At 41.5% G+C, this 27,948-nt stretch overlaps 4 protein-coding genes across 5 annotated transcripts in view; 2 read left to right on the forward strand and 2 right to left on the reverse strand.

The window, feature by feature from the left end:
• The window catches only part of LOC134746204 (serine/threonine-protein kinase unc-51), a 54,422-nt gene extending 47,729 nt beyond the window's left edge, over positions 1-6,693 (forward strand). The window contains exons 15-17 of the mRNA XM_063680530.1: positions 4,304-4,422; positions 4,976-5,114; positions 5,686-6,693. Coding sequence (XP_063536600.1) covers positions 4,304-4,422; positions 4,976-5,114; positions 5,686-5,771 — 344 coding nt within the window. The 3' untranslated portion in view covers positions 5,772-6,693. The remainder of the gene's footprint in view (positions 1-4,303; positions 4,423-4,975; positions 5,115-5,685) is intronic.
• Positions 6,694-13,305: 6,612 nt separating this feature from the next.
• LOC134746180 (THO complex subunit 5 homolog) lies at positions 13,306-16,806 on the reverse strand. Its single transcript, XM_063680498.1, has 5 exons — positions 16,594-16,806; positions 16,371-16,508; positions 15,998-16,288; positions 14,699-15,038; positions 13,306-14,604 (listed from the first exon to the last, which is right to left on the reverse strand). Exons 1-5 carry the CDS (start codon positions 16,687-16,689, stop codon positions 13,406-13,408), a joined length of 2,064 nt encoding a protein of 687 aa, XP_063536568.1. The 5' UTR covers positions 16,690-16,806; the 3' UTR covers positions 13,306-13,405.
• A 3,194-nt stretch (positions 16,807-20,000) lies between these two features.
• On the forward strand, positions 20,001-25,363 carry LOC134746150 (uncharacterized). Its single transcript, XM_063680446.1, has 5 exons — positions 20,001-20,357; positions 21,702-21,852; positions 23,511-23,653; positions 23,746-23,931; positions 25,030-25,363. Exons 1-5 carry the CDS (start codon positions 20,168-20,170, stop codon positions 25,209-25,211), a joined length of 852 nt encoding a protein of 283 aa, XP_063536516.1. The 5' UTR covers positions 20,001-20,167; the 3' UTR covers positions 25,212-25,363.
• On the reverse strand, positions 25,305-27,456 carry LOC134746152 (uncharacterized). Of its 2 annotated transcripts, none has more exons than XM_063680447.1 (3): positions 27,233-27,456; positions 26,543-26,686; positions 25,305-25,525 (listed from the first exon to the last, which is right to left on the reverse strand). In XM_063680447.1, exons 1-3 carry the CDS (start codon positions 27,353-27,355, stop codon positions 25,364-25,366), a joined length of 429 nt encoding a protein of 142 aa, XP_063536517.1. In that variant the 5' UTR covers positions 27,356-27,456; the 3' UTR covers positions 25,305-25,363. The 2 variants fall into 2 exon arrangements, with proteins under 2 accessions (XP_063536517.1, XP_063536518.1); XM_063680448.1 differs by having other exon boundaries at positions 25,305-26,266.
• Between the last annotated feature and the right edge of the window lie 492 nt (positions 27,457-27,948).

The following is a 27,948-nucleotide window of genomic DNA, read 5'->3' on the forward strand; positions in this document are numbered from 1 at the left end:
AGGCGCTGGCGGCGGGGCTGCGCCTGGCCGCCGCGCACTACCGCGAGCGCACGCTGCAGCCCACGCCGCAAGTGCGCAACGGTGGGTACTGTGACTACTGACTACCACTCCACGTCCACGTCCGGCTCCACCCGCTCCACATGCAGGCGCTGGCGGCGGGGCTGCGCCTGGCCGCCGCGCACTACCGCGAGCGCACGCTGCAGCCCACGCCGCAAGTGCGCAACGGTGGGTACTGTGACTACTGACTACCACTCCACGTCCACGTCCGGCTCCACCCGCTCCACATGCAGGCGCTGGCGGCGGGGCTGCGCCTGGCCGCCGCGCACTACCGCGAGCGCACGCTGCAGCCCACGCCGCAAGTGCGCAACGGTGGGTACTGTGACTACTGACTACCACTCCACGTCCACGTCCGGCTCCACCCGCTCCACATGCAGGCGCTGGCGGCGGGGCTGCGCCTGGCCGCCGCGCACTACCGCGAGCGCACGCTGCAGCCCACGCCGCAAGTGCGCAACGGTGGGTACTGTGACTACTGACTACCACTCCACGTCCACGTCCGGCTCCACCCGCTCCACATGCAGGCGCTGGCGGCGGGGCTGCGCCTGGCCGCCGCGCACTACCGCGAGCGCACGCTGCAGCCCACGCCGCAAGTGCGCAACGGTGGGTACTGTGACTACTGACTACCACTCCACGTCCACGTCCGGCTCCACCCGCTCCACATGCAGGCGCTGGCGGCGGGGCTGCGCCTGGCCGCCGCGCACTACCGCGAGCGCACGCTGCAGCCCACGCCGCAAGTGCGCAACGGTGGGTACTGTGACTACTGACTACCACTCCACGTCCACGTCCGGCTCCACCCGCTCCACATGCAGGCGCTGGCGGCGGGGCTGCGCCTGGCCGCCGCGCACTACCGCGAGCGCACGCTGCAGCCCACGCCGCAAGTGCGCAACGGTGGGTACTGTGACTACTGACTACCACTCCACGTCCACGTCCGGCTCCACCCGCTCCACATGCAGGCGCTGGCGGCGGGGCTGCGCCTGGCCGCCGCGCACTACCGCGAGCGCACGCTGCAGCCCACGCCGCAAGTGCGCAACGGTGGGTACTGTGACTACTGACTACCACTCCACGTCCACGTCCGGCTCCACCCGCTCCACATGCAGGCGCTGGCGGCGGGGCTGCGCCTGGCCGCCGCGCACTACCGCGAGCGCACGCTGCAGCCCACGCCGCAAGTGCGCAACGGTGGGTACTGTGACTACTGACTACCACTCCACGTCCACGTCCGGCTCCACCCGCTCCACATGCAGGCGCTGGCGGCGGGGCTGCGCCTGGCCGCCGCGCACTACCGCGAGCGCACGCTGCAGCCCACGCCGCAAGTGCGCAACGGTGGGTACTGTGACTACTGACTACCACTCCACGTCCACGTCCGGCTCCACCCGCTCCACATGCAGGCGCTGGCGGCGGGGCTGCGCCTGGCCGCCGCGCACTACCGCGAGCGCACGCTGCAGCCCACGCCGCAAGTGCGCAACGGTGGGTACTGTGACTACTGACTACCACTCCACGTCCACGTCCGGCTCCACCCGCTCCACATGCAGGCGCTGGCGGCGGGGCTGCGCCTGGCCGCCGCGCACTACCGCGAGCGCACGCTGCAGCCCACGCCGCAAGTGCGCAACGGTGGGTACTGTGACTACTGACTACCACTCCACGTCCACGTCCGGCTCCACCCGCTCCACATGCAGGCGCTGGCGGCGGGGCTGCGCCTGGCCGCCGCGCACTACCGCGAGCGCACGCTGCAGCCCACGCCGCAAGTGCGCAACGGTGGGTACTGTGACTACTGACTACCACTCCACGTCCACGTCCGGCTCCACCCGCTCCACATGCAGGCGCTGGCGGCGGGGCTGCGCCTGGCCGCCGCGCACTACCGCGAGCGCACGCTGCAGCCCACGCCGCAAGTGCGCAACGGTGGGTACTGTGACTACTGACTACCACTCCACGTCCACGTCCGGCTCCACCCGCTCCACATGCAGGCGCTGGCGGCGGGGCTGCGCCTGGCCGCCGCGCACTACCGCGAGCGCACGCTGCAGCCCACGCCGCAAGTGCGCAACGGTGGGTACTGTGACTACTGACTACCACTCCACGTCCACGTCCGGCTCCACCCGCTCCACATGCAGGCGCTGGCGGCGGGGCTGCGCCTGGCCGCCGCGCACTACCGCGAGCGCACGCTGCAGCCCACGCCGCAAGTGCGCAACGGTGGGTACTGTGACTACTGACTACCACTCCACGTCCACGTCCGGCTCCACCCGCTCCACATGCAGGCGCTGGCGGCGGGGCTGCGCCTGGCCGCCGCGCACTACCGCGAGCGCACGCTGCAGCCCACGCCGCAAGTGCGCAACGGTGGGTACTGTGACTACTGACTACCACTCCACGTCCACGTCCGGCTCCACCCGCTCCACATGCAGGCGCTGGCGGCGGGGCTGCGCCTGGCCGCCGCGCACTACCGCGAGCGCACGCTGCAGCCCACGCCGCAAGTGCGCAACGGTGGGTACTGTGACTACTGACTACCACTCCACGTCCACGTCCGGCTCCACCCGCTCCACATGCAGGCGCTGGCGGCGGGGCTGCGCCTGGCCGCCGCGCACTACCGCGAGCGCACGCTGCAGCCCACGCCGCAAGTGCGCAACGGTGGGTACTGTGACTACTGACTACCACTCCACGTCCACGTCCGGCTCCACCCGCTCCACATGCAGGCGCTGGCGGCGGGGCTGCGCCTGGCCGCCGCGCACTACCGCGAGCGCACGCTGCAGCCCACGCCGCAAGTGCGCAACGGTGGGTACTGTGACTACTGACTACCACTCCACGTCCACGTCCGGCTCCACCCGCTCCACATGCAGGCGCTGGCGGCGGGGCTGCGCCTGGCCGCCGCGCACTACCGCGAGCGCACGCTGCAGCCCACGCCGCAAGTGCGCAACGGTGGGTACTGTGACTACTGACTACCACTCCACGTCCACGTCCGGCTCCACCCGCTCCACATGCAGGCGCTGGCGGCGGGGCTGCGCCTGGCCGCCGCGCACTACCGCGAGCGCACGCTGCAGCCCACGCCGCAAGTGCGCAACGGTGGGTACTGTGACTACTGACTACCACTCCACGTCCACGTCCGGCTCCACCCGCTCCACATGCAGGCGCTGGCGGCGGGGCTGCGCCTGGCCGCCGCGCACTACCGCGAGCGCACGCTGCAGCCCACGCCGCAAGTGCGCAACGGTGGGTACTGTGACTACTGACTACCACTCCACGTCCACGTCCGGCTCCACCCGCTCCACATGCAGGCGCTGGCGGCGGGGCTGCGCCTGGCCGCCGCGCACTACCGCGAGCGCACGCTGCAGCCCACGCCGCAAGTGCGCAACGGTGGGTACTGTGACTACTGACTACCACTCCACGTCCACGTCCGGCTCCACCCGCTCCACATGCAGGCGCTGGCGGCGGGGCTGCGCCTGGCCGCCGCGCACTACCGCGAGCGCACGCTGCAGCCCACGCCGCAAGTGCGCAACGGTGGGTACTGTGACTACTGACTACCACTCCACGTCCACGTCCGGCTCCACCCGCTCCACATGCAGGCGCTGGCGGCGGGGCTGCGCCTGGCCGCCGCGCACTACCGCGAGCGCACGCTGCAGCCCACGCCGCAAGTGCGCAACGGTGGGTACTGTGACTACTGACTACCACTTCACGTCCACGTCCACGTCCGGCTCCACTCGGCTAAACGTTGACCGCGTCACAGTGAAACATGCCGCGGATCCGGCGGGACACGTCTCGACCGAGCACCTGCCTCGCGAAACTCCAGGCGGCGGTTGATGGATTTTACGCTATACCAGTATTTAACAAACTACGACTTACTCCTACTTTTAAAAAAACCGGACAAGTGCGAGTCGGACTCGCCCACCGAAGGTTCCGTACTTTTTAGTATTTGTTGTTATAGCGGCAACAGGAATACATCATCTGTGAAAATTTCAACTGTCTAGCTATCACGGTTCATGAGATACAGCCTGGTGACAGACAGACGGACAGACAGACAGACGGACAGTAGTCTTAGTAATAGGGTCCCGTTTTTAGACTTTAGGCACGGAACCCTAAAAAAATTGCAACTAAAATGAACATTTTTGGCTCTCTAAAATACGAGAATCAGGTGATTTTACACAGCGTTCAGTCCTTTTAAAACTTTGCATGCATAGTTTAATACTATCTTATTTATGCTGCTAAGAAATCGTGGCAATACCCTTGTTAAGCCAAAATTTTATTGAAATAATTTGTTTGGTTTCAGTGGTCTCCCTGATGAACGGAAAGTACAAATGGATCGTGAACGAGTCGCGTCGACTCCACGAGGCGGGCGTCACCCCCGCGGTCTGTGATAAAATACTCTACGAGCACGCCATCGAGCTGGTAACTTGTTTCAACTATGTCTTCTGATATTTACCTTTGCTCAAGTTATATTGACTTTATTTCAACTTTCGGTGCCTTATGCTAAACAAAACCGCGAAATACCGTTTCACCGGCCACCAACGATAACCGACAACGAGTACAGTTGGAGGGTAGTATTATACCTGGCCAATGTGTATTTGCATCTCACATTTTGCTTAGTCTGAGAGTGAGACGCAATGCACATTGGACAGGTCTAATAGCAACCTAAGCTGAACCTTCATGCATTCCAATATGGTATACCTACTATCGCATGTTACACAAAATAGTTGTTGCTGTTAGAAAGCTAAGGCAGTACTTAAGATTGGATTAGGACCTGCATGCCGTTTTGGCAAGCGTGACATCGCCATACACGGCATAGCGCTGTCTCGTTCATACACCGGTACGGAGTGTTAATCCGCATAAATGTGACTGACAACCGCGTAAGAATCAAAGAACAGTCATTAAAAAAACGTGCTAAATGAAATCGTAAGTAATGTGTAGCAAGTTTTGTCAGTTTGGTGTATGTTGTTTGCAGTGTCAGATGGCGGCCATCGAGGAGCTGTTCGGCGATATGAAGGAGTGCGAGCGGCGTTATATGTCCGCGCAGGTGTTGCTGCACTCGCTCGTGCAGCGCCACCCCCTCCACCCGCACCATCGCACCACGCTCTCCAAGTGTACGTATAATTATTGGCGCCGTAGCACAACTAAAAGATCGGCACCGCCTCAACCCGCCCCGCTAAATATTCTTTGTAGAAAACTACATACCGTAACGGACACTTTATCGGCATTGGAACGGCATTCACAGTTCACACAACTCGCAGTGACCGAGCTTGAAACTGTCCACGCGCTTGCGTCTCGCCGTCGCCGTCGGCGCGCTTACCGCCTGCGCCATGCCTGTGCCTGTGCCACCCAGCACCCAGTACCCAGCACCCAGTACCCAGCACCCAGTACCCAGCACCCAGCACCCAGTACCCAGCACCCAGCACCCAGCCGCTACCGCGCCTACATGTTCGAGGGGTCGAGTCGCCACCGCGCAGGCGCGCACCGCTACAAGCTTAGGCATAGTTGACACCTAGTTGCCAGCGAACGGATAAGTTGAGGCGGCGCCGGTCCGGTGCCGAATTTTTATGTGTGTTTATTTAACCTTAAATCGATATATTCCATGACACCGGTACCTATACTTCAAAGTCACAAGTTCAAAGTAGTATCCCGACAATAATGTATTGTATGATGCATGTGTTACAGACCGCGACGCGGTGCAGAGGCGGCTGAGCTGCCTGAAGGGGCCGCGCAAGATCATGGACGTGAAGCTGGAGGCCGGGATCTCATAATGCAATACGTGACCGGCGACCTTTATTATATAGTACCCTAATAGTAAGCGTAAGCGACGCAAAAAGAGAAGTGATTTTATTTTGCTGTCGACAGACTCGCAGTGAGAAAATTATTAATAAAACAAAGTATAAAAGGAATAAGTGAATAAATATCAATTAACGATCGATGTATACAGTCGTTTTAGTGATGAAGATTACCAGAGATTGCAATAGTGAATTATATTTTTTTATATGCAGTAAGTACATTTCTGAGCCGTAGTATTACCGTAGATGCGGCGAACATCTCGACGTTGGACTAATTCTAGTGATCGCTTGAAGTGATAGTTGTAGAGTAGACGTGTGTTGCTGTTGGATACCTTATGTCATAAACGGTTGTTTCTTTTCATAGTTTGTAATGTTAGTACAAGTTTCATTAGAGTAAACCTTCCGCTTCTTCAATTCTGAGGAGGTACGCGAATTTTAATAGAAAATTGTGCATGTAATTCTTTTGGTTATCACAAATAGGGTAAATACAAATAAATAAAAAACAAAAAAATATAAATTAGAAAGCATAGCATTGTTTCCTAACTCACGTATCTTGTATGACGTTTTGATTATTACGGACTTGTAGCTTATCGTGTAAAGTGACTTCGTGAAGTAATATCTCGATATAGATACAATGCTATAGAGATCTCATTATCGACCAATAACAATATGGCATTTTTAGGTTAAGATAGAAATTATGTTTGAAGGTTTCTCGAAAATATTATATGAAAGGATTTCTGTGTATTCTCTCAAACCATTATTTTATTTTTAATTTGCCAAAATTGTGATTATGTATTTCCTCTAAAATAATATTAATTGCTTTATGATAATAAGAATAAAGACTGTTGTATTATAAATATTTTGTTTTGTTTTAATAAACACTTATTTTTATCAGCATGATTTTGGCATATTATTTTTTGACTGGTTGATTGACAATATTACAGCTTCCTGCCATTGTTACCTTTCCTGTTTCCTCCAAAACATATCCAAATATCACATATACACGAGAAAATGACAAATATAAGTAAGTACCTACGATTGAACAAGGCATTTTAAATTTAATTATAGTACATATATTTACTTTACTCTTTGTATAGTACAATCTTTTCTGCTTTTCACTAAGGTGGTTGACTGTGAGAATGTCTCATGTTAATAAGTTCGCCTGCTGTAGGATCATTAAGTTTTTATTTTGTGCAGTAAAGTTTAAGTAAATAAATAAAAAATAGTACCTATGCGCGCTACTGTATCAGGAAAACACGTATGAAACAAAATAAACCTGCTATTAATAGTCGGAGTAACGGAATTAATATTACAATGCGACGGCTAAAACGGGAAATTTAAGTCTTATTAGGATATGTCCGATTTCCTCGCGATGTTTTCCTTTACCTACTGAAAAGCGAATATATATACACGGTGGCTAAAAAATAAGTGCATTATCGTTTCCAGGGAGGTTTTGGAATTATACTGAGCAACTTTTACTATTGGACCAACCCCGAAATGGCGAAAAAAAAATTGGCTGTTTCATACATTGGCTGGTCCATTTTCTATGAGATGGGAAATGTTTTTTTCGTTACCAGTGGTAACAACTGGGATTTTTTTCCCTTATCTATTACCACCAACTTACGTAGTGGGATTTTTTTTACCTTATCTATCTTATAATAATATGGTAAATCGTTTATTACTGGCCACCGTATACTACAATGGCGAAAATAAGTATTATATTTATTTATTCACACAATTCAAGTAAACCAAATAACATTGGACAAGTTCTGAAAATGTAGGTACTTAGATTGTTTGAAAAGGGCTTGCACACGGCCACGGCTCACCACTAGACCTGTACCAATAACTTCTGAGGTTATAAGAATATTAATGTTGCTTATTTTTTATATATAGTTTCCAGACCATATACTAAACCTAAAAATAATATTTTGTGTCATCCTAGGTATTTGCTTAGGTAGAAATTTAGGTATTTCTTTTTTCAATCAGCATTCTGTAAAAAAAATATTCGAGACGAAATTCTTTGTTTCCCTGTAAAGGCAAAGTGGCTTCCGACGTACACACGCATTTTGTGTCATTTTCATCCACGGGTATAATGGCATTTAATAAATACCTAATATTGATCCTAAAACGCCTAAAAAAATATTAGAGTCGGTAAGTGAAGTGTTGTACTTTACAGAACATTGTTATATGTTATTCAAACAAATCTGTGTCAAATTCATCCACCGCTTTTATTTAAAAAAACATTTTTTCTAATTAACACCCTGTATCTGCCACAAAAAAAAATTCATATTATTAAGTTTACGTCTACAATATTATAATACCACATTGAGACATCATTCATAATTTGGGTCATTTTGATCCACGGTTTTTTTACTATCTGGCAAAATAAAACTCAATTGAGCAAGAAGGGCGTGCGCGGGGAAGGGTACCTACGCGGGTGGGGTGCTTATTATACTTGCCGCAATATCAACTGGCGACTGAGATCTTAACACTATCTCCTTTACCCTTGTTAAGACCAACCAAGAGATGGCATTATGAGCTGTCTCGCCACTTAGTTTTGCGATACAGTGTATTTACTTCATTCGGAGGCATAATTACATTGTCTTATCAATCTTACCGTAGTAGGTATATAAATATAATTAAAAATAAACTGTAGGCTGCACTCCTCATACTGACCAACATTTGTGACGTTCCTAATCAAAAGGTACCACTTTCTCTGACAGGTTATTTGTATAGATATAATCAAATTTCGTCTTTATGGTAAACGACAAAGTGGTACCTACCTTTTGATTGAGAATGTCACAACAGCGACTTAAAAATTACTTTTGTTTCGATTTTTAGTAGTCTTTTTAAGTTTATTTTAAGACGCAATTTATTGTGATTTTTGTTATGTTTAAGCGTGGCAAGCAACATTAATTACATTGATGATGATGTTCATTAAATACAATATTTTTTCATACTATACTGAACTGTCACCCTATACATGAGAATGAACAGCGCCCTCTTGACAATGATCATATATTACTGGTCAGGCTTTAATATGTGTCATAATTTAGTAAAGTCCCCTTTGTGGATTCTAAGTTTCCGAGTTACAGCAGTTTAGTGAAAGCGTTTTTTTTTAAATATAAATTAAGGGTTGAATAAAGAGGAAAGAAAATTTGATTATTTTTGCGCTACGACACACGGTTTAGGAGATACAGCCCTATAAAGTTTTTTTTATTGTTTTTTTCTTTTTTTCTTTTTTACATTGTGTTTTTTGTATATTACTTTGGGGTTTCATAAAGGGGAACGAAAATTTAATTATTTTTGCGCTACGACGCATGGTTTAGGAGATCAAGCCCTATAAAAAAAAAACTCTTTTTTTTTGCGTTTTTTTTTTTGTATAAATTAATGGTTACATAAAGGGGACCGAAAAGTTGATTATTTTTGCGCTACGACGCACGGTTTAGGAGATACAGCCCTATATAGATTTTTTTCTTTTTCTTTTTTACGTTTCTAAATCTTAATTAAGGGCTTCTTAAGGGGAACGAAAATTTGATTATTTTTCGCTACCATGCACGGTTTAGGAGATACATCCCTAAAGTTTTTTTTGTTGTTTTTTTTCTTTTTTTGTCATTGCGTTTTTTGTTATTACTTTGGGGTTTCATAAAAGGGAACGAAAATTTTATTATTTTTGCGCTACGACGCACGGTTTAGGAGATACAGCCCTAAAATGATTTTTTTCTATTTTTCTTTTTTGCGTTTTTAAATCTTAATTAGGGGCTTCTTAAAGGGGAACGGATATTGATTATTTTTGCGCTACGATGCACGGTTTAGGAGATACAGCCCTATAAAGTTTTTTTGTTATTATTTTTTTCTTTCTTTTTCTTGTGTTTTTGTATATTATTTTGGGGCTTCATAAAGGGGAACGAAAATTTTATTATTTTTGCGCTACGACGCATGGTTTAGGAGATACAGCCCTATAAAGTTTTTTTTTTAAATTTTGCGTTTTTTTTTTAAATATAAATTATGGGTTGCATAAAGGGGAACGAAAATTTTATTGTTTTTGCGGTACCACGCACGGTTTAGGAGATACAGCTCTATAAAGTTTTTTTTCCTGGTTTTTTTTTTGTTTTTTTTTTAAGTATTAATTACGGGTTTCTTAAAGGGGTTTTTTTAAATTATTTTTGCGATACGACGCATGGTTTAAGAGATACAGCCCTATAAAGATTTTTTTATTGTTTTTTTTTTCTTTTTTTCTTTTTTACATTGTGTTTTTTGTATATTACTTTGGGGTTTCATAAAGGGGAACGAAAATTTTATTATTTTTGCGGTACCACGCACGGTTTAGGAGATACAGCTCTATAAAGCTTTTTTTCCTGTTTTTTTTTTGTTTTTTTTTTTAGTATTAATTACGGGTTTCTTAAAGGGGTTTTTTAAATTATTTTTGCGCTACGACGCATGGTTTAAGAGATACAGCCCTATAATGTTTTTTTTTTTTAATTTTGCATTTTTTTTTAAATATAAATTATGGGTTGCATAAAGGGGAAAGAAAATTTTATTATTTTTGCGCTACGACGCATGGTTTAGGAATTACAGCCCTATAAAGATTTTTTTTTTTAAATTTTGCGTTTTTTTTTTAAATATAAATTATGGGTTGCATAAAGGGGAACGAAAATTTTATTGTTTTTGCGGTACCACGCACGGTTTAGGAGATACAGCTCTATAAAGTTTTTTTTCCTGTTTTTTTTTGTTTTTTTTTTTAAGTATTAATTACGGGTTTCTTAAAGGGGTTTTTTTTAATTATTTTTGCGCTACGACGCATGGTTTAAGAGATACAGCCCTATAATGATTTTTTTTTTAAATTTTGCGTTTTTTTTTAAATATAAATTATGGGTTGCATAAAGGGGAACGAAAATTTTATTATTTTTGCGCCACCACGCACGGTTTAGGAGATATTATATCTATATATATAGCTATAATAGCTCTATAAAGTTTTTTTTCCTGGTTTTTTTTAAAGTTTTAATTAAGGGTTTCTTAAAGGGGAACGAAAATTTGATTATTTTTGTGCTACGATGCACGGTTTAGGAGATGCAGCCCTATAAAGATTTTTTTTGTTTTTTTTTTCATTGTGTTTTTTGTATATTATTTTGGGGTTCCGTAAAGGGGAACGAAAATTTTGTTCTTTTTGCGCTACCTCGCACGGTTTAGGAGATACAGCCCTATAAAGTTTTTTTGTTTTTTTTTTCATTGTGTTTTTTGTATATTACTTTGGGGTTCCGTAAAGGGGAACGAAAATTTTATTATTTTTGCGCTACGACGCACGGTTTAGGAGATACAGCCCTAAAATGATTTTTTTTCCACTTTTTCTTTTTTGCGTTTTTCAATCTTAATTAGGGGTTTCTTAAAGGGATTTTTTAAATTATTTTTGCGCTACGATGCACGGTGTGGGAGATACAGCCCTATAAAGTTTTTTTTGTTATTTTTTTTCTTTTTTTTTTATTGTGTTTTTAGTATATTACTTTGGGGCTTCATAAAGGAGAACGAAATTTTTATTATTTTTGCGCCACCACGCACGGTTTAGGAGATATTATATCTATATATATAGCTATAATAGCTCTATAAAGTTTTTTTCCTGGTTTTTTTTAAAGTTTTAATTAAGGGTTTCTTAAGGGGAACGAAAATTTGATTATTTTTGTGCTACGATGCACGGTTTAGGAGATGCAGCCCTATAAAGATTTTTTCCTCTTTTTTTTCTTTTTTGCGTTTTTAAATCTTAATTAGGGGCTTCTTAAAGGGGAGCGAAAATCTGATTATTTTTGCGCTACGATGCACGATATAGGAGATACAGCTAATACAGCCCTATAAAGATTTTGTTTCTTTTTTTTCATTGTATTTTTCATGTATTACTTTTGGGTTACATAAAGGGGAACGAAAATTTTATTATTTTTGCGCTACGACGCATGGTTTAGGAGATACAGTCCTATATATTTTTTTACAATGCATGTGCTCGAAAAGTGCGTTTCCTACGGAGCCATATCGTGCGGAAAGTACTGCTTTTCCGCACTAGTGCTTTTTGTTTTCAATTTTTTTTACAGTACATATGGTGCTACTTTCTCGCACTAGTGCGGAAAAGAGCACTTACCGTCCATATGTCGAAAGTTTAAAGGGCCATATGTACTGTAAAACGTACGATACACGTGCGAATAGGTAATTTGCAACTCGTGTCGATTTAAAACACTCCTTTTAATAATTAAACTTATTTGCCATGACATGTTTTTTTATTTACTCGCACAATGCATAGTAAAACATTGTATGATACACGTGCGTAAAGATGATTTCCGCACTTGTTGCATAAATAGCAATTTTTTTTATCAAAGAATGAAAGAAAGTCACGGTATTAATAACCAAATTTTACTTTAGTGGTACCTTTTCCCTATCACTGTCACAAATGTATGTGGCGTTCACGTAAACGCGATATTTTTAAGATTTCCCTGCGCAATGTTGCCAGCTCGCTCGCAAATCAAACATGTACTTACAGTTCTTTTGCATAATGGTGACATTGTACAATATCTATGAGTTTTAAATAGGTAAAAGATAATTCGACGCATTCTTTGCTTGCTTGTTGCTTGTTGTTGTGTTGTTTGCGTAACTTCTTTGAATAAGTTGCGTTAATTTGGCGCACAGGCGAAGTAAACATGCGTTGCGTACGGCAAGGTCACGCCGCGGCCCCACCCTGCACGGCCTCCGTTGCCCATTCAGACCGCCCGCTAGCTTCGTTTGAACGCAAATAATATTTTTGTAATATTTGTTTATGCAGTGGATGCAAGTGACACAAATTCATACATCTTATTTATCCCGCATTTCAAATTAATAAGATGTAAACTCTAATATCTTTAATATTCTTTTGTAACGGTGACAGCCTGTTACAACAAAATCATCAAATATCTTATGAAGCTATGCCTTAATAAGACACAAAATCATTTAATGGACCTATTTAAACGATTAAATTCGACCTAAGTAATTTTTTTTAACTCTAATTTTTTTTTGTGTCATTTAGAATATTATGACATAGTATCAGATTGCAGTGGACGTAATTGACACAAACTATGTTTTCACACTAAAAACACTATCCTAAATGCAACACAGTTACATGTTTTCTCTCGAATATTTTTTTCTCCAAGATAATTCAAAATAAAAAATAATTACCACAAAATAACAAATTACTAGAAAAGCAAATTATATATATGACACAAAACAAAATGTAAGATTTACATCTTAACAAAGTATTCATAAGCGAAAACAGAATTGACTTTAATATTTTTATAACCTAGGGGTCAAAATATAGCCAGCGGTACAGGTCTACACTGCCCAAGTTCCCAAGAGTGCCCGAGGCTCCCGAGTGCGCTCCACGCGCACTGTACGCGACGAGTTTGAGGAAACGGATGAGCCTCGCCTCGCCCTGCGTTTCCTTCATACCCACTAGCCAAGCGAAGTTTTTAAATAAAAAAATCGACTAAGTTTCGTTTTTATTTTATCAAATCAAACTTAATTTATCAAAGACAAAGTTAACCTTAATTATTTAAGGTAAACTAGAATTAAGTAGGTAAGTTCTTATCATTCTTAATCAATTAATATTGTATGAATATGCCATTTCCTTGCTTTAAGAATTTGTATGGCTTTGCCCTATTCCTGCCTCGCACAGGTTGGAACATAACTTTATCAGGTGGAAACTCTGATGTTCCTGTAGTTTCCAATAGTATGTCAAGACAAGTCAACAGCTTTGTCATTTGTGTGGTAAGGCTGGGTTTATCTTCAGAGCTCCAGTCACTGTTGATAATCCGCTCAATATCTCTAATGTCGTCATCAATGCCTGCATGATGTGTCCCATTCCAGAATAATGTTAATGAGAAAATAGGAGCTGATTTGGGGTAATCACTCTTTAGCACAACTAAAGCTATCAACTTTGCCGACTGCCTTGTAATAATGGCCCTGTACAGCATATCATTGCTGTTCACTAGATCTTCGGATATTAAGAATGCTGTAGATGGTGCTTGACTATATTCAGGCCAGCCTACAGATTGCCACTGTGTGAGAGAACCCGATAACCTCACTGGGCTTCCTTTTGCTGGAACTATTTTTCCAGACTCCAATTCCTGCAACTCTTTCATAAGTGCTACTCTCGATTTCAACCGTTTCCTCAAGGTAAGTATAAAATTTTCAACAGTAGACACACTGAGGCTTGGACAAGGTTGAATAACTTTGTTTGTTTTTTTCTCATCATCAACAACTAAAGCCATGAAATCTAAGCCACACATCCTCTGAGCCCAGATGTATGGTCGACCCACTTCTGAAATGAAATGGTGGAAATCTTCAGACACTCCAGCAGCCTTTAGCAAAAATGATGTAGCAGGGTGAGGTGAATCGTGTCCAGCGTCTCCAGGATACAACTCATTAAGTATACAGTGACCATTTAGCACATCAGCAGCAGACACTCCAGTTACAGGTTTTGGCAGAGACACTGTAAACTTAACAACCACAATTTTTAAGTGCAGAAGATAAGAAAACACTAAATTCAAAGCTGTACTATCCTGCACTTTGACAGAAACTTGCACATGTAAAGGATGCTTTTTCAAGACTTCTTTCTTTTTGGCTTCAGTTTTCTCTTCTTTGGAAACTTTGGCTGTTCTGTGATGACGTTTCTTTTTTTCTCTCTGTTCATCATCATTATTTTCTTGATCAGAGTCTGAGTCATTTGACAGAACCAAGCTATTATCAGCATTTTTCTCCTGGTCTAACCTTCTGGCTTCATCCTCATCACCAGAAATTCCTGTAATATGAAAAAAACATATAACATTTGATGTTCCACTTTGGCTAATGAGACTTAAACATGTACATAGTTCAATGTTTTCATCCATACTCACCAACAGTTACAGTTTTCACTCCAAGTGCGTCAGAATAAGCACTAGCATTGGCATAGAGCAAAAACAAAGGAGGGGGAAGAAGAGCTGCTGCTCGAGATTCATCTCTCTTCTCATCAAGGCGAAGGGCCATACACTCTTGGAGAGGTTTTGTAGCTTTCAAGACATCATTAAGGTGAGGACCCAGGGCATCCAAACGGGATCGGGCAGCTGCTATGGCTGCCCCAACACGCTCCTTTGATGCCACCAGCTCATTGCAGGCTCCAGCCAACTCTCTGCGCTGTCGCAGCTCCCACTCCAGTCTAGCCAGTTGTAATTGATGCTCATCTTTTTTAGTGACTTCCTGCAACATAAACACCACTATTTTTATATTTGTTACACTTCTAACAAATTGTTGACATCATTATATTGCTATAGAGTTCCTGATTTCTCGACCCATTTTGTTTCTCGAGTTTCGAGATTTCTTGAGTTCGAGTCTTATAAACCGTAAAATTTTGGTAAAATAAAGAAACAAAATCATTTTTATTGCACCACTATGATTAGAAATACGGAACAAAAATTTAAATCTTTTTTCCAACATACCAAAATAAAAATTTTGAAAGCAAAAAACAGTAGGATATTTCAGAAATTTTTATTAATGGTATCAGTTGATCAGGTTTGTTTTGAGGATCAAATGTCTGAATGGGACCCATTGTCTTAAAACAATGCAAGTCTCAAAATGATGGTCAAAGTCTGGATCCCGCACTTTACTAACGAAACGTTTCTAACAAAATGGCAATACATTGTGACGTCAACATGTAACGTCGCTATTGCTTAAATTAAAAACCGTTTCGATGTATGGAAAACAAGGAAATTGCGATTTATCGGTGGAATATTGCGTTTATGTATATTGTTGCTTATACATATTTTCTTTTTTTAATAAAATGTAAAGAATCAAATAATAATAATAATATCATTTAATTTGCAATAAAAATGGTACCATTATTTTTTTCCTATTTGTGTAAAAAAAAATTTTTTTAACTCGAGAATTCTCAAGTTCCGGTAATTTCATCTCAAATAAAGTCATAATTCTCGAGTTGTCTAGTTTGAGAAATCTCGAGCAGATACCCTAATTGCTTTACATATGTGCCACATTGTACACAGAAAAATACCTATCTAACCATAAATTCAGCATTATAAATTATTTTATCTACCTAAGTAAAGTCATGCCTGAATTTATAAGCTACAATTTCAGAAGTCTAAACACCTGAAAATTTTTTTACTAGATGTCAGGTGTCCTTTATTATGATACAAAATACTTACAGGTCTAGAAACCTCAGATGGTGCCTCCTTGTAGAAATCATCAACAGGTACCAGTTCAATTTCTTCGTCTTTAGATTTAAACTGCAAACATTTTGTTACTTGTTTGTTGAGATGGTCGGCTTCATACAGCAAGTTCTGTAACTGCAAGTGTGTGGAATCCACCTGTTGCTTCACTTTGTGGAGGGAGTCGCGACCACCTCTAGTACGCACTTTCTCCAATCTGTTCAGTTTCTTAAGTGCTACAAGCATTAGCGATGCCTCCACCCTTTTGGAGTTAATTTTTTCCTTAGCCTGTAAGAATTCAAGAAAAAACGTTATTAAACCTGGCAGAAGCTATTGACCAGAATTAATCAAACATTATCCAAACACGTACCTCGTCAGAGTTTTTTTCTTTCAGTTCTGCTATATCAGAAAAAAGCTGCCGAATATCTTGGCATATTTTTTTAAATAGATTGGCGTCCTTATCTGCGGGGCGTGAAAGAGCCTCAGCTTCTTCGAAATCTACAACACGCTGCAAGAAATATAAATATTATAATTTTTTAACACTACTATATTTCACTCGTATAGTAGGTATCTATCTCGTATAATTAACTAACCTTATACACATCACCTGGTGATTGTTTGGAGCTTTCGGTAGCAACAGAAGTGTTTAATTTCCGACGTTTTTTAACAGAAACTTCATCTTTGCCCATTTTACAAAGCAAGGAATAGCCAAACGAAACAAACAGTTATTTAGAGCGCAAATGCCGCTTGCACTTTTACAAATAAGTAAAGAGCAAAGCAACCATGGAGCCATCCATAAAAGCAACTAAAGCAAGCCGCTGTATTCTGTCATTTCTGTCACCTGTCAATAGCGTCAATGTCGGAGACAAACGGATTCTTACTTTTTATTTTCCCCCTGCGTCTATTAAGCCTTGCTAGACGGTCGCCAACAAGCCCTTCGGACTGCGTGGCCTTGGACTGGACGGACCGTGTAGACAGAGTTTCCAACAAAATTCATACAAACATTACCAAGGTCAGACGGTCTGAAGGCTTGTCACTGTCAGCGACCGTCTAGCACACACTTTAGAATCCACATTCGCGTTCGCGAATTCGCGCACGAGTGTGGAGGGCGCTTAAAGTAAATACATGCCTCGAAACATAAATCTAGCAGTGGTCTGTGATCTAGTACAACTGGATCGGTCATGAGGGGCGGGGGGAAATGACCGAACGGGATAGTCTTTTTTTTTCTTCTCTATTTAAGACTTGTCACCGAGGTGAACATGTCGCTCCATAGAAAACAGCAATACAATGTTCTTACAATTAACTTAATCTATTAACAATAGCCTTTCGTACAAGCTGCAGTGTCAATATATAGTAGGAGTAGCAGAGAAAGTGCTCTTATTGTTTGTCCTTTGACATTTTTTTTTATTCCCCACCGTAAATTTAGTATGGTTTATCACCATAAACCATACTAAATAGCCCACCGGCTACAAATACAAATCTACTCGACCAATCATATTGTCGCATTGCGTATTGCTCACCTATAGCCCGCTCCAGACTACGCAGCGCGAAGCCGCGAACGCGAGTGTGGAGTCTATTTCGCTGATTAGCGAACTAGACTCCACACTCGCGTTCACGGCTTCGCGCCGTGATTCGCGCATGAGTGTGGAGGACCCTTATGTAATGCGAGGTCTATGCTCGGAAATCAAGAAAAAGTTACTCGAATAGATGGCGCCACACTTTTGGCCTATACTCGGGTAGATGGCGTTGGCGACACCGTTTGATATTTAACAATTTTAAGACATATAGTTCTCTTCTTCTTCTACCAAAGATAGATATAACTCCGTAATAGATGTATACAGTCTAAGGAAAAAACGTGCCTCGAAAATCAAGAAAATTTGATTCTCGTTCAGAGGGCGCTACTAGCTTTAGCTTACTGTCGTATAGATGGCGTTGACGGTTTCGTTTGTTATTTAACAATTTTAACGCATATCAGTGAAAGAACATGGGTCAAAATCATAAAAATAATTAATGCTAATAAAAAAAATCATTTATCCATAATTAAATACATTTTATCGTATTTTTATAAATATTTATTTTTAGTTTTAAAGTGTGTCGACAGATGGCAGTGAATTTACTGGGGTTACAAAATTTACTATGACAGTACCGCTCTAGTATAAGTTACTCTATGCCGTTTCGTAGGAAGTGGAGCCCTTAATAATTTCATAGAGTAACTTATACTAGAGCGGTACTGTCATAGTAAATTTTGTAACCCCAGTAAATTCACTGCCATCTGTCGACACACTTTAAAACTAAAAATAAATATTTATAAAAATACGATAAAATGTATTTAAATATGGATAAATGATTTTTTTTATTAGCATTAATTATTTTTATGATTTTGACCCATGTTCTATCACTGATATGCGTTAAAATTGTTAAATAACAAACGAAACCGTCAACGCCATCTATACGACAGTAAGCCAAAGCTAGTAGCGCCCTCTGAACGAGAATCAAATTTTCTTGATTTTCGAGGCACGTTTTTTCCTTAGACTGTATACATCTATTACGGAGTTATATCTATCTTTGATAATTTTCTACAATTTCTTGTTGTAAATCTATACACTCTATATTCTGCTTGATAAAAGTGACATCTATCGATCGATAATATCTACAACTACTCGCCACTAGAGGGCGCTGATCTCAAAAACAACAAACTCCAAATCTCGCTAAGGTTGGTATTCCATTTATTCAATATCTTGGTCCAATGTGTATTTGCATCTCACATTTTGCTTAATGAGAGAGTGAGACGCAATGCACATTGGATAAGTGGAATATCAATAATACCATCCTTACAGAGAGCGCTAACATTAATCTTGATATTTAAATACCAATAAATACCAAGAGCGATTGGCGATTTAGCAAGGGCAAAGAGAATAGATAGTATAGAGGGTTATTGTCAATATCCGTATCCGTATAGTGACTGCGCCAGTCAGCAGTAATAAAAGTAAGCATGTAAATAGAATCACCAAAGATAGATATAACTCCGTATAAGTTACTCTATGGAATCACGAAAGACTTGACCAGAAGCATCAGAAGTATACTAAGCGTAATTGTGTACAGCGCCATATATCGGCAAATTGGGTAACTAATTTGCGCGACCTGTATGTATGTTGGTTTTTCAACAATTTTTGTTTTATTTGAAAGAAGGTATTTCTAGTGTAATCTCATAGACATTTCAAGTATAACAAACACACGCAAATGGGCTTAAATTGCAAATTAAATTAGAAAATGTTTTTTGATAATAATAAAAAAAGTTTGTATGATAGAGGTGTGATTATATCGCTCCTGTAATATTTATGACAATGTTATTATTATGTAATAAATTTCGTTGGTAAACTGGAGATAAGGGTGGGGGTGGTATTTTGTTGAACATTTTCCTTCATAAGTAATTTTTTTCCCTATTGTTTTGTAATGTTCAATTCGAGCTCTTTCAAATGATATCCCACTCGACGTAGAAATTAGACTGACTTTTTGCCCCGGCCCTCTTTATATTGGGCATTTTTTATAATTAATAAAAAAAATACGCTTCCGATGTGTTAAGCTGTTCATAAGTTTATAACTATTCCAAATTACAAATCGATAGCTTCAGTAGTTCTCGAGATATTTAGCAATGTGACAGACAGACAGACAGACAGACAGGACGAAGTCGCACCATAAGGGTTCCTTTTGTACCTTTTTGGTACGGAACCCTAAAAACACTAACTCCGCTCGTGATTCTATTACTGAATCTATCACTTATTCGGGGCTCAATTCGGTATCAGCACTCAGTAGGTAAAAACTAACTGCTCGCTGTTTTTGCACATACTTCTTATTTTTTACTATCAAATGGCCGCATGATGGCTATGAACCTCTATGAGTGTATTAGGTACCGCGTGGTATCGCATCAGCATCACGCAATTCACGCATCGACAGCGTGCAGCGTGACGTCACACACAAGTTCACTGTATACAAACCGGCCCGCCCGTGCCTGCAGCGTGGAACGTTTATTGTCGCGCTCCGCGATGCCGATAATAAGAATAAACTAGCATTTCACTTCAATAAACAAACCAAACTGCCCATAAATAGCTTTGTTTGCAGCCAGTTCGATTAATAGCGTTAAATTATTCCGATAAACTACTTGTCAAGATGTCTGAGAAGAAAGAGCTTCGTATAGTGACTTATATGTGCCCCACGCACCCGGTGCAACTTTACGAGTTGATTTTGGAGTTGCTGGAGAATGCGTTGAACTGCTACACAACGTTGCAGTATGAAAGCCGGAGTCCCGGGCCTTTTCCGGACCGCCCGGATCCTTTCAGCACCAATAAAGTGGATATAGGTGAGTGTTACCCTCATTTAGACTTCATGTATTGTATGTATAAGAAAAAGTTTACATAGGAAAACGGAACCGTCGCTGCACTTGTATATTCCGATATGAGCTCAATTTTTTTATACTGAAATGAAACCCTGAAGACGATACACAACACATGAGGTTTTCTTAAATTTTGATATAGATAGCGGAATTTACAAGCGCAACAACGAATCTCTTTGGCGTATGGCGTAGACATAATATGGGTTCAAAATTGATAACCTTTTGTTCCGGTTGTTCTTATTAAGTTATTACAAATAAACCTGTCAGTTTACGTTCAATATTTACTTTTCACCTCAGCAGCTCGAACAAGCCTACTTTCGTCACTCCCTGGAGTGAGGAAAGTGCGACTTTCCTCACTCCAGGGAGTGAAACAATGTAGCTTTTTAATTTAGTGAAGGCCATGAAGTTCATACTTTTATTACATTTTTTTTATGGTATGGTACGGTACGGTTCGGTTCGGTACGGTACGGTACGATTAGAATCACTCGCTTCGCTCGTGATTCAATTATAGAATCTTTCGGTTTCTCGGGACTCAAAATAAGCACTCGCAAGAAAAACCAACTCCTCTCTTGTTGCACAAATAACTATTGCAAACAACACGATACAATATACATACCTGTATACGGCACTCATTTGGGAATTACCTATTCCCAAATGAGTGCCGTATATTTGCCCAAACATTCGTGTTCCATATCTTTCATATCAAACGCAAGTGACACAGCCGCGTGAGCCCTCCTCGTCTTTAAGTACTTATAGGGGTTGCCCGGCGAAGCTCAGGGTGCGATTTGGCAACCTAACCTCAAGAATTGGCGCATACACAATTTTTTCCCATAGCATTGTCATCTTGACGTCCATAATAAACGGGAAAATATATTAGGCCTTATTGGTAGTTAGTCCAAGCAAGAAACTCACTAAAGGCCTTACCGTTAGGATACCTTACACTCCCTACAGCGATCGTGCTACACGTTCGCTGGCGGGGGCCAGCGTAGTTTTGTAGCGACCAATGTAGCATGAGCTTGAAATCTATAAGAACTATATATAAACGGAGAGCGCACTTATACTGGCTGGTATTTTCCATTCCAAGTCTCGCATGCCCGTTAAGCAATGAACACATTGAACAACCTCAGTTCGTGAGTCTTAGGGGCAAATAATTAGGATCTTATGCTTTTATTATAGTATTGTTCAACTTCAAACAAATAATAACATTTTAGATACATGTACCTACACTATTGTACGTACTGCGCCAGTCCCACATCAATTTATGAGTCAGACCCTGTCCCTAGCTGACGCGTGTGATTGATGATAATATAGCGTTCATGACGGCGGCGGCGTACATGCGGCTCCGGGAGACGGTCGCGTCGGCGGTGCAGCTCCTGTCCGTCACGCCCGTGTTCGCGCACCAGATGAACGTCGAGAACAAGCCCGGCTACTTCTCTGACGTCATCATACACCGCGACAAGAAGTAAGTCACTGACAAACTGCCACTGATTGTAAGTCACGCCCCTGTTCGCGTATCAAATGCACGTTGAGAACAAGCCTTAGCTACTTCTACGACGCCATCGCATCATTCACATACCCCACGACAAGAAGTAAGTCATTGTCATACCAATACTGTCCCTCGGTGCTCCTTGTTCGCGTACCAGATACCAGATGAATAACATTCAACGCGACAATAAGTAAGTTGCGTAAAGGCTGATTGATCATACTTGTAACGATAAACTGTCCTAACTTGTATACCTACTAAGGAGAATGGTCAGCTGCAGGACAGAGTCTCCTTTATATAAACTTGTAGGTATGTGGTAGGTAAGTGCAAACCATACCTACTTTTTGCTGACTGTATCCATTGACTTATGAGTGTACTACGTACGTACCTACATAGTACCCAATGACTGTATCTATTTTACTAAAAGCTCCTGCTTATGCTTTACTACATAATTATAGTACATTGTTACGTAATTAAAGCATAATAGTAGATGGCATACATACCTACAACCTACGTCTACTATTATATACCTACATTCTCACAATAACTAGAAAAAAGACAATAGATAATAACAATGGCGCTATTTATATATAGCTACTATCATTAATCTTACTAACACTGATAAAGATAAATAGGTATATGTATATTAGGAACGTTTGTTTTGTCATCAATTCCTTCATCATTGATCCCATATCGTAACTTCTTCCAAATTATCAACTTATTATTGTGAATATTAATTTTATTTTATTCTTAAGAATTTGAATGACTTGTAAAATGTATTTTATTTTTACCAATAAAAGATCTGTATCTGTATCATCATTAACAAGTGAATGATCCTCTACAGATTGTCGCTTTTATACTCGTTAAATAGCAGTAGGTAAGAGGGATATTATGGCATTATGTCCGCTTCGCTCCAGGCGCTAACCATTTAGTTTAGAGGGACCGCAACTGACTGACTGATACATAACATAATACATAACATTACACCTATCCCCTATTATTAATAAAATGTCTTTACCTGATCATTTACACAATGACGTACAATCAATTTAATCATAAGGTATTTCAGAAGAACTAATACACAACAGCATTATCTAGTGATTCATTTTCCTACTACTAGGTATAAGTAAGTGGTTAATTCAGACGCAGTTATGAATAAACTCGTGTGCGGAAGTTTGTAAAGTAGAAGGTACACCAATAGCATAAATAGTTATGAGAGCATATACTTACCCACTTTCGTTTCAAGGATAATAAATAGATTTAGCCTTGACTGACATTATCACATTCCTAGGAAGGTCGCTATTGCATGATGTAGGTACCAGCTCAGAGGGCGTTGCACGGTAGAACCAGTGTAACAGCGGAAATCTTTAATAGGTAGGTATTCCATCACCCACCTCCACAGTTTCATATTTCATCAATTAATTACTGGAATCTACATCGTGAATTAACTTTTGCAATCTTCCGGGCATTTGTCGACACCAAAAACAAATAGATAAGTTAAATGTTATCAGCCCGTGTCATTGGCTCCTGATAAAGATTGCTTCTATTATTCCACAATTCACTCGTCGACTACCTAATACAGTGTTATCACACCCCGCGCTAGCGTCTCTAATAGTGATTTTTGCGATTATTTACAGAGCGCATAACGTAATTACGCTGCTGGACCTCCGCGGGTGCACCTTCGCGTACAGCAACGAGGACTCACTCAGCGGCAGCAAACTCGTGCTTAAGACTCTTAAGGAAAAAGGAGAGAATGCCTCTTTTTTCGGATCATTACTAAGTATTACCTACCTACTCATTCATGATAAACAACTAATAAACTTTACAAATAATCCATGTAAAAGAAGCTAACATACCTAATACTCATTTCAGGATCTGGGTCACATTTGGCATCAGCCCAAATGGTGTTAACGAAGCAAGCTGAATGGGCCGCCGTTGATTCAACAACTCTGCTCTACTCCAAAAAGTTCATGCATGATGGTGGGAAGGACATCATAACTCTCGAGACCTTGGGACGCCTGCCGCCATACCCTGTAGTAGTAAATGCGCAACTTCCAGGTATGCCACTAATTATCATGACTAGATGAATGAAAATGTAATAATTCTTAAGTAACAAAACATAGAAAAACTTACATAGAAATGTGGCCTAAATTGATTTGTAAACGAACATCGTTTACAAGCATTCCCGGCATTTGTTGCAGTCTAAAACCTGCAGCCAGCCTGCAGCCCACTGCGGCGTAGGTACAGCAACTACACACGTTATTTTATAGGTGAATTCGATTTCTATTAAGATATTTCTGCTCACAGTGGAACGCACACCAGTTATGCACGTAGTTATTTGTTTTACAAGGGGGCAAAGTTGTTGTTTAACTCTCGTGCTAATATTTATACCCGAGCAAGCGAACGTGGAATCTTGAGCGTTGCGAGGGTTAAACAAATTTTGCCACCGAGTGAAACACAAAAATGTTCACCACACCAACGCAAGGAAAATACTGACTAAAATATCAAACAAAATCCAACCAAATCAATTCAAAATGAATGTTAATAGTACATTGTGCAACATGGGGCGTAAGTTAAATATTGCAAACGACAGTATAGTTAAATCGCGACTGCTTGCCGGAGCGATTTATAGACTCGAGTTTGCAACATTATTACGCCCCGAGTTATACACAATGTTTTTCATCACACTTGCGATGCAAAAATGAAGTATAAAGACATAAAACTGTTGATTATAATACTAGAAACTTCATAACTCCCTAGGGAAAACGCTTTTTCTATAGTTCCCGCTAAGGCTGCGTGTAATTCCACATTTACTGAGCGAGTGTAGTGTGATGAAAAAATATTTATCATTTAAAATCATCATTTAAAAAAAGTCAATTCTAGCAGTCAACTTAAGGAAACAACTCAACATTTGCATTTGATTACTTTGCCACACACGTGGATAAAGTGCAACTTTCTCATCAGTTCTTGAACAACCAAGAGAGCCTTTACCAGCTGCTGGTGTGGTGAAAAAACACTTTTTTCGTAAGTCTATCTAACGTTGTTTCTATTTTCATGCGAATGGAGCGTACGCCGCAGTGGGCTTTTACATGCTAACAAGAAAAGTCGAATTGGTCATGCCGCAAGATTACGCCGTAATACGATTTTAAATTCCAGATCATTTAAAAAATGCTATAACCGACGCTTTGCTGACCTTGCCACAAACTGTTCCGTGGAAAGAGAGATTCGCTAAGTTTGGCGTCATCAAGTTCTCGGCCAACAGCGATGGCGCCTACGATGGGGCGGCTGCACAGGTGCGGGCCATCTCGAGCGAAAAACTCAACGTTCGGTATTATTAGAGTACTCCTAGTCATTTCTTTAATGTACGTTCTTTATATTCTCTATGTGGATTACACACCTAAACAGTCATAGGTGCTTAATCAAAAATGCCATTCTCAGTAATAAATACAATTTTATATTTTTTCAATAAAATGATTATGTTCAACTTGAATTATTTATTTTTCCTTTGCTTTCCAATAGTTACACTTAGGGATACTAGTTTTTTCTTCTTGCCTGATTGAACCAGGACACCGCGAGGTATTTTAATAGTTGCCAATGGTAAAGGTCTTTCCTTTTTCGGTTTCAAAAAATGTTTTGTGCGCTCTTTCTCTTTCTGAAATAATTGAGGTATTTTAAACTATTTATGCCTGTATGTACAGGTCGAACACACCACAGCTGGGGTGAATTATTTGAATGAGTGAATTAAGTATGTGTATGGCCAAATGTTTATGTGTACTTATGTACAGTCACCTAGCCAATGCACGCAAAAATAACAGAGATATAAGTATGTCCTTGCCTTGTGTATGTACATGATATATTTTTGTGCTTGTGTTGTGTATAGTACAATCCATTAAGGCACCCCACCCCACTGCTCGAATGAGCATGGAATCTCGTTTCTTTAAGCATTAGAAAAAACGTAAACAATCTTGACATGTATTTTTATTGAAAACACTTGAAAAATAAATCAATGCGAATATGTAGCGAAAGAGGTATGTCAGGATCGTAGCAAGTGGAAATCTGTGGTCTCTGCCTACCCTTCTGGAATATAGGTGTGATGTATGTATGTATTTGTATGTAACAATTATATAGCAAAGACATATATTTACATTCTTTTGGTTTCATAAGTAATTAGTTACTATTTTTTAAAGGCGTGTTTTAATAAAAAGACACATAAAGATTGTTTATACTTTTTGTAATGCTAAAAAAAACGAGTGCTTCATAGATAGTATTATTTATATTTATATTGTTGCAGCTGACTGCCAGCTGTTGCAGGTGACTGTACTAATTGTACTTACACAATGATAGCTGTCATTTGTATAGCTCACTTTTTCGCCGCCAGCTTTGGTGGATCAGCCTGTAACATTCAGCGTGAATATTAAACTAATAAATCAACAACAGTACATAATAATTTAACACTAGTTACCTCTTGACTATCAACAATAATTTAGACAAAAAAGTTACAAACAAATTCAATTAATATAAGTTTTACTTTTTTTGGAATCACCACATTATAATAACTAAACTAATGATAGTACTCAAAGGACAAATTAACAAATAACAAATAAATACTGTCAATCATTATTGACTAATAATCTACATTCTACAACAATAATTAAATTGTGAACTAAACAATGCCTCCTCCATTGATCTGGTCAATCTCTTCCTGAGAGAGGGGTTTTCTTCTGTAGCGTGCCGGAAGGTCAATGTCAGGAATAGCACTGGTACTCATTTGTGGTGCCCCTGCTGGGGCTCCTGCCGGCCTAAAGGCACAAGACTGTAACAAAAGTCTTATGTTAATTTTTGCAGTCAACAGTTATAAATAGGCTTTGGAGCTTTCATAGCATGTTAAGATTAAAGTGAGCTATGGAGTCTATATTACCATTAGAATGAAAGTCATACTCTTCCGGGAAATTTCCTTGCATGTCAAAGATTAAATGCTAAGTATCCGGAGCCATCACTGTAGACTACCAATTTTGAGGTTTTCAGGTAGATAAACAAATAATTATACATGTAACAGGCAAAATAGGTTATTGTAAAAGTACCTTTAGCAGTCATAGACAAGAAAATCAAGAGATAATATGAAATGCATGGTTCATAATGTTCACATATTATTATGCAAAATTGTTTTAAAGTATACGTCCACCTGTTTATGAAAGTCAAATTAGTCAAAGGAAATGTTTGAAAATATTGTATGCTAAAAATAAACTTTTCGGAAGTAGAGATAGGTTAATATAGGCTAGGTGTAGTTCCTAAAATTCAGATGACATGAATCATCAGATGATATGATAACTTAGAAAGTAGAAGTTAATATTGAACGTACCGCAGAAGGTGCAGGAGCTGCCGCGGGCGCTGCGGGTGCAGCGCGCGTTCCCGAGTGTCCCAAACCACCCTTACGGAACTTTATTACCGGCACACGCAAGAGAGCTGGAGACAACCGCACCATATTGCTTTTAAAGTAGTCTTGGATTAGGAGAGTAAATTAAACTCGTGATAAACTAATTTGTAGTGTTATGTTACCCAATGAAATTTGACGTATGATTTTAAGGAAGGATTGTAAGGAATGACATTGACTTGACAGACGTTGCTTTTGACAGTTAGAAGAACGTTCGAAAAGTAAAACAGGTTGGTGGGGTGATCTGTAGATTGTAGACCTGTACCGCTGGCTATATTTTGACCCCTAGGTTATAAAAATATTAAAGTCAATTCTGTTTTCGCTTATGAATACTTTGTTAAGATGTAAATCTTACATTTTGTTTTGTGTCATATATATAATTTGCTTTTCTAGTAATTTGTTATTTTGTGGTAATTATTTTTTATTTTGAATTATCTTGGAGAAAAAAATATTCGAGAGAAAACATGTAACTGTGTTGCATTTAGGATAGTGTTTTTAGTGTGAAAACATAGTTTGTGTCAATTACGTCCACTGCAATCTGATACTATGTCATAATATTCTAAATGACACAAAAAAAAATTAGAGTTAAAAAAAATTACTTAGGTCGAATTTAATCGTTTAAATAGGTCCATTAAATGATTTTG

This window comes from Cydia strobilella, chromosome 12, assembly GCF_947568885.1.
Source record: "Cydia strobilella chromosome 12, ilCydStro3.1, whole genome shotgun sequence".
Classification (NCBI taxonomy): Eukaryota; Metazoa; Arthropoda; class Insecta; order Lepidoptera; family Tortricidae; genus Cydia; species Cydia strobilella.

What these genes read in the sequence shown, in the direction of transcription:
- LOC134746180 (XM_063680498.1), bottom strand. Translation starts at nt 16,689, where the DNA reads ATGGGCAAAGATGAAGTTTCTGTTAAAAAACGTCGGAAATTAAACACT. An exon ending in AAGAAAAAAACTCTGACGAG is followed by an intron (nt 16,289 to 16,370) that starts GTACGTGTTTGG and finishes GAATTCTTACAG; the next exon opens with GCTAAGGAAAAAATTAACTC. An exon ending in CATCTGAGGTTTCTAGACCT is followed by an intron (nt 15,039 to 15,997) that starts GTAAGTATTTTG and finishes TTTATGTTGCAG; the next exon opens with GAAGTCACTAAAAAAGATGA.
- LOC134746152 (XM_063680447.1), bottom strand. Translation starts at nt 27,355, where the DNA reads ATGGTGCGGTTGTCTCCAGCTCTCTTGCGTGTGCCGGTAATAAAGTTC. An exon ending in CAGCTCCTGCACCTTCTGCG is followed by an intron (nt 26,687 to 27,232) that starts GTACGTTCAATA and finishes CTTTTGTTACAG; the next exon opens with TCTTGTGCCTTTAGGCCGGC. An exon ending in AGATCAATGGAGGAGGCATT is followed by an intron (nt 25,526 to 26,542) that starts GTTTAGTTCACA and finishes CAATTATTTCAG; the next exon opens with AAAGAGAAAGAGCGCACAAA.
- LOC134746150 (XM_063680446.1), top strand. Translation starts at nt 20,168, where the DNA reads ATGTCTGAGAAGAAAGAGCTTCGTATAGTGACTTATATGTGCCCCACG. An exon ending in TTTTTTCGGATCATTACTAA is followed by an intron (nt 23,654 to 23,745) that starts GTATTACCTACC and finishes TACTCATTTCAG; the next exon opens with GATCTGGGTCACATTTGGCA. An exon ending in AGTAAATGCGCAACTTCCAG is followed by an intron (nt 23,932 to 25,029) that starts GTATGCCACTAA and finishes TTTAAATTCCAG; the next exon opens with ATCATTTAAAAAATGCTATA.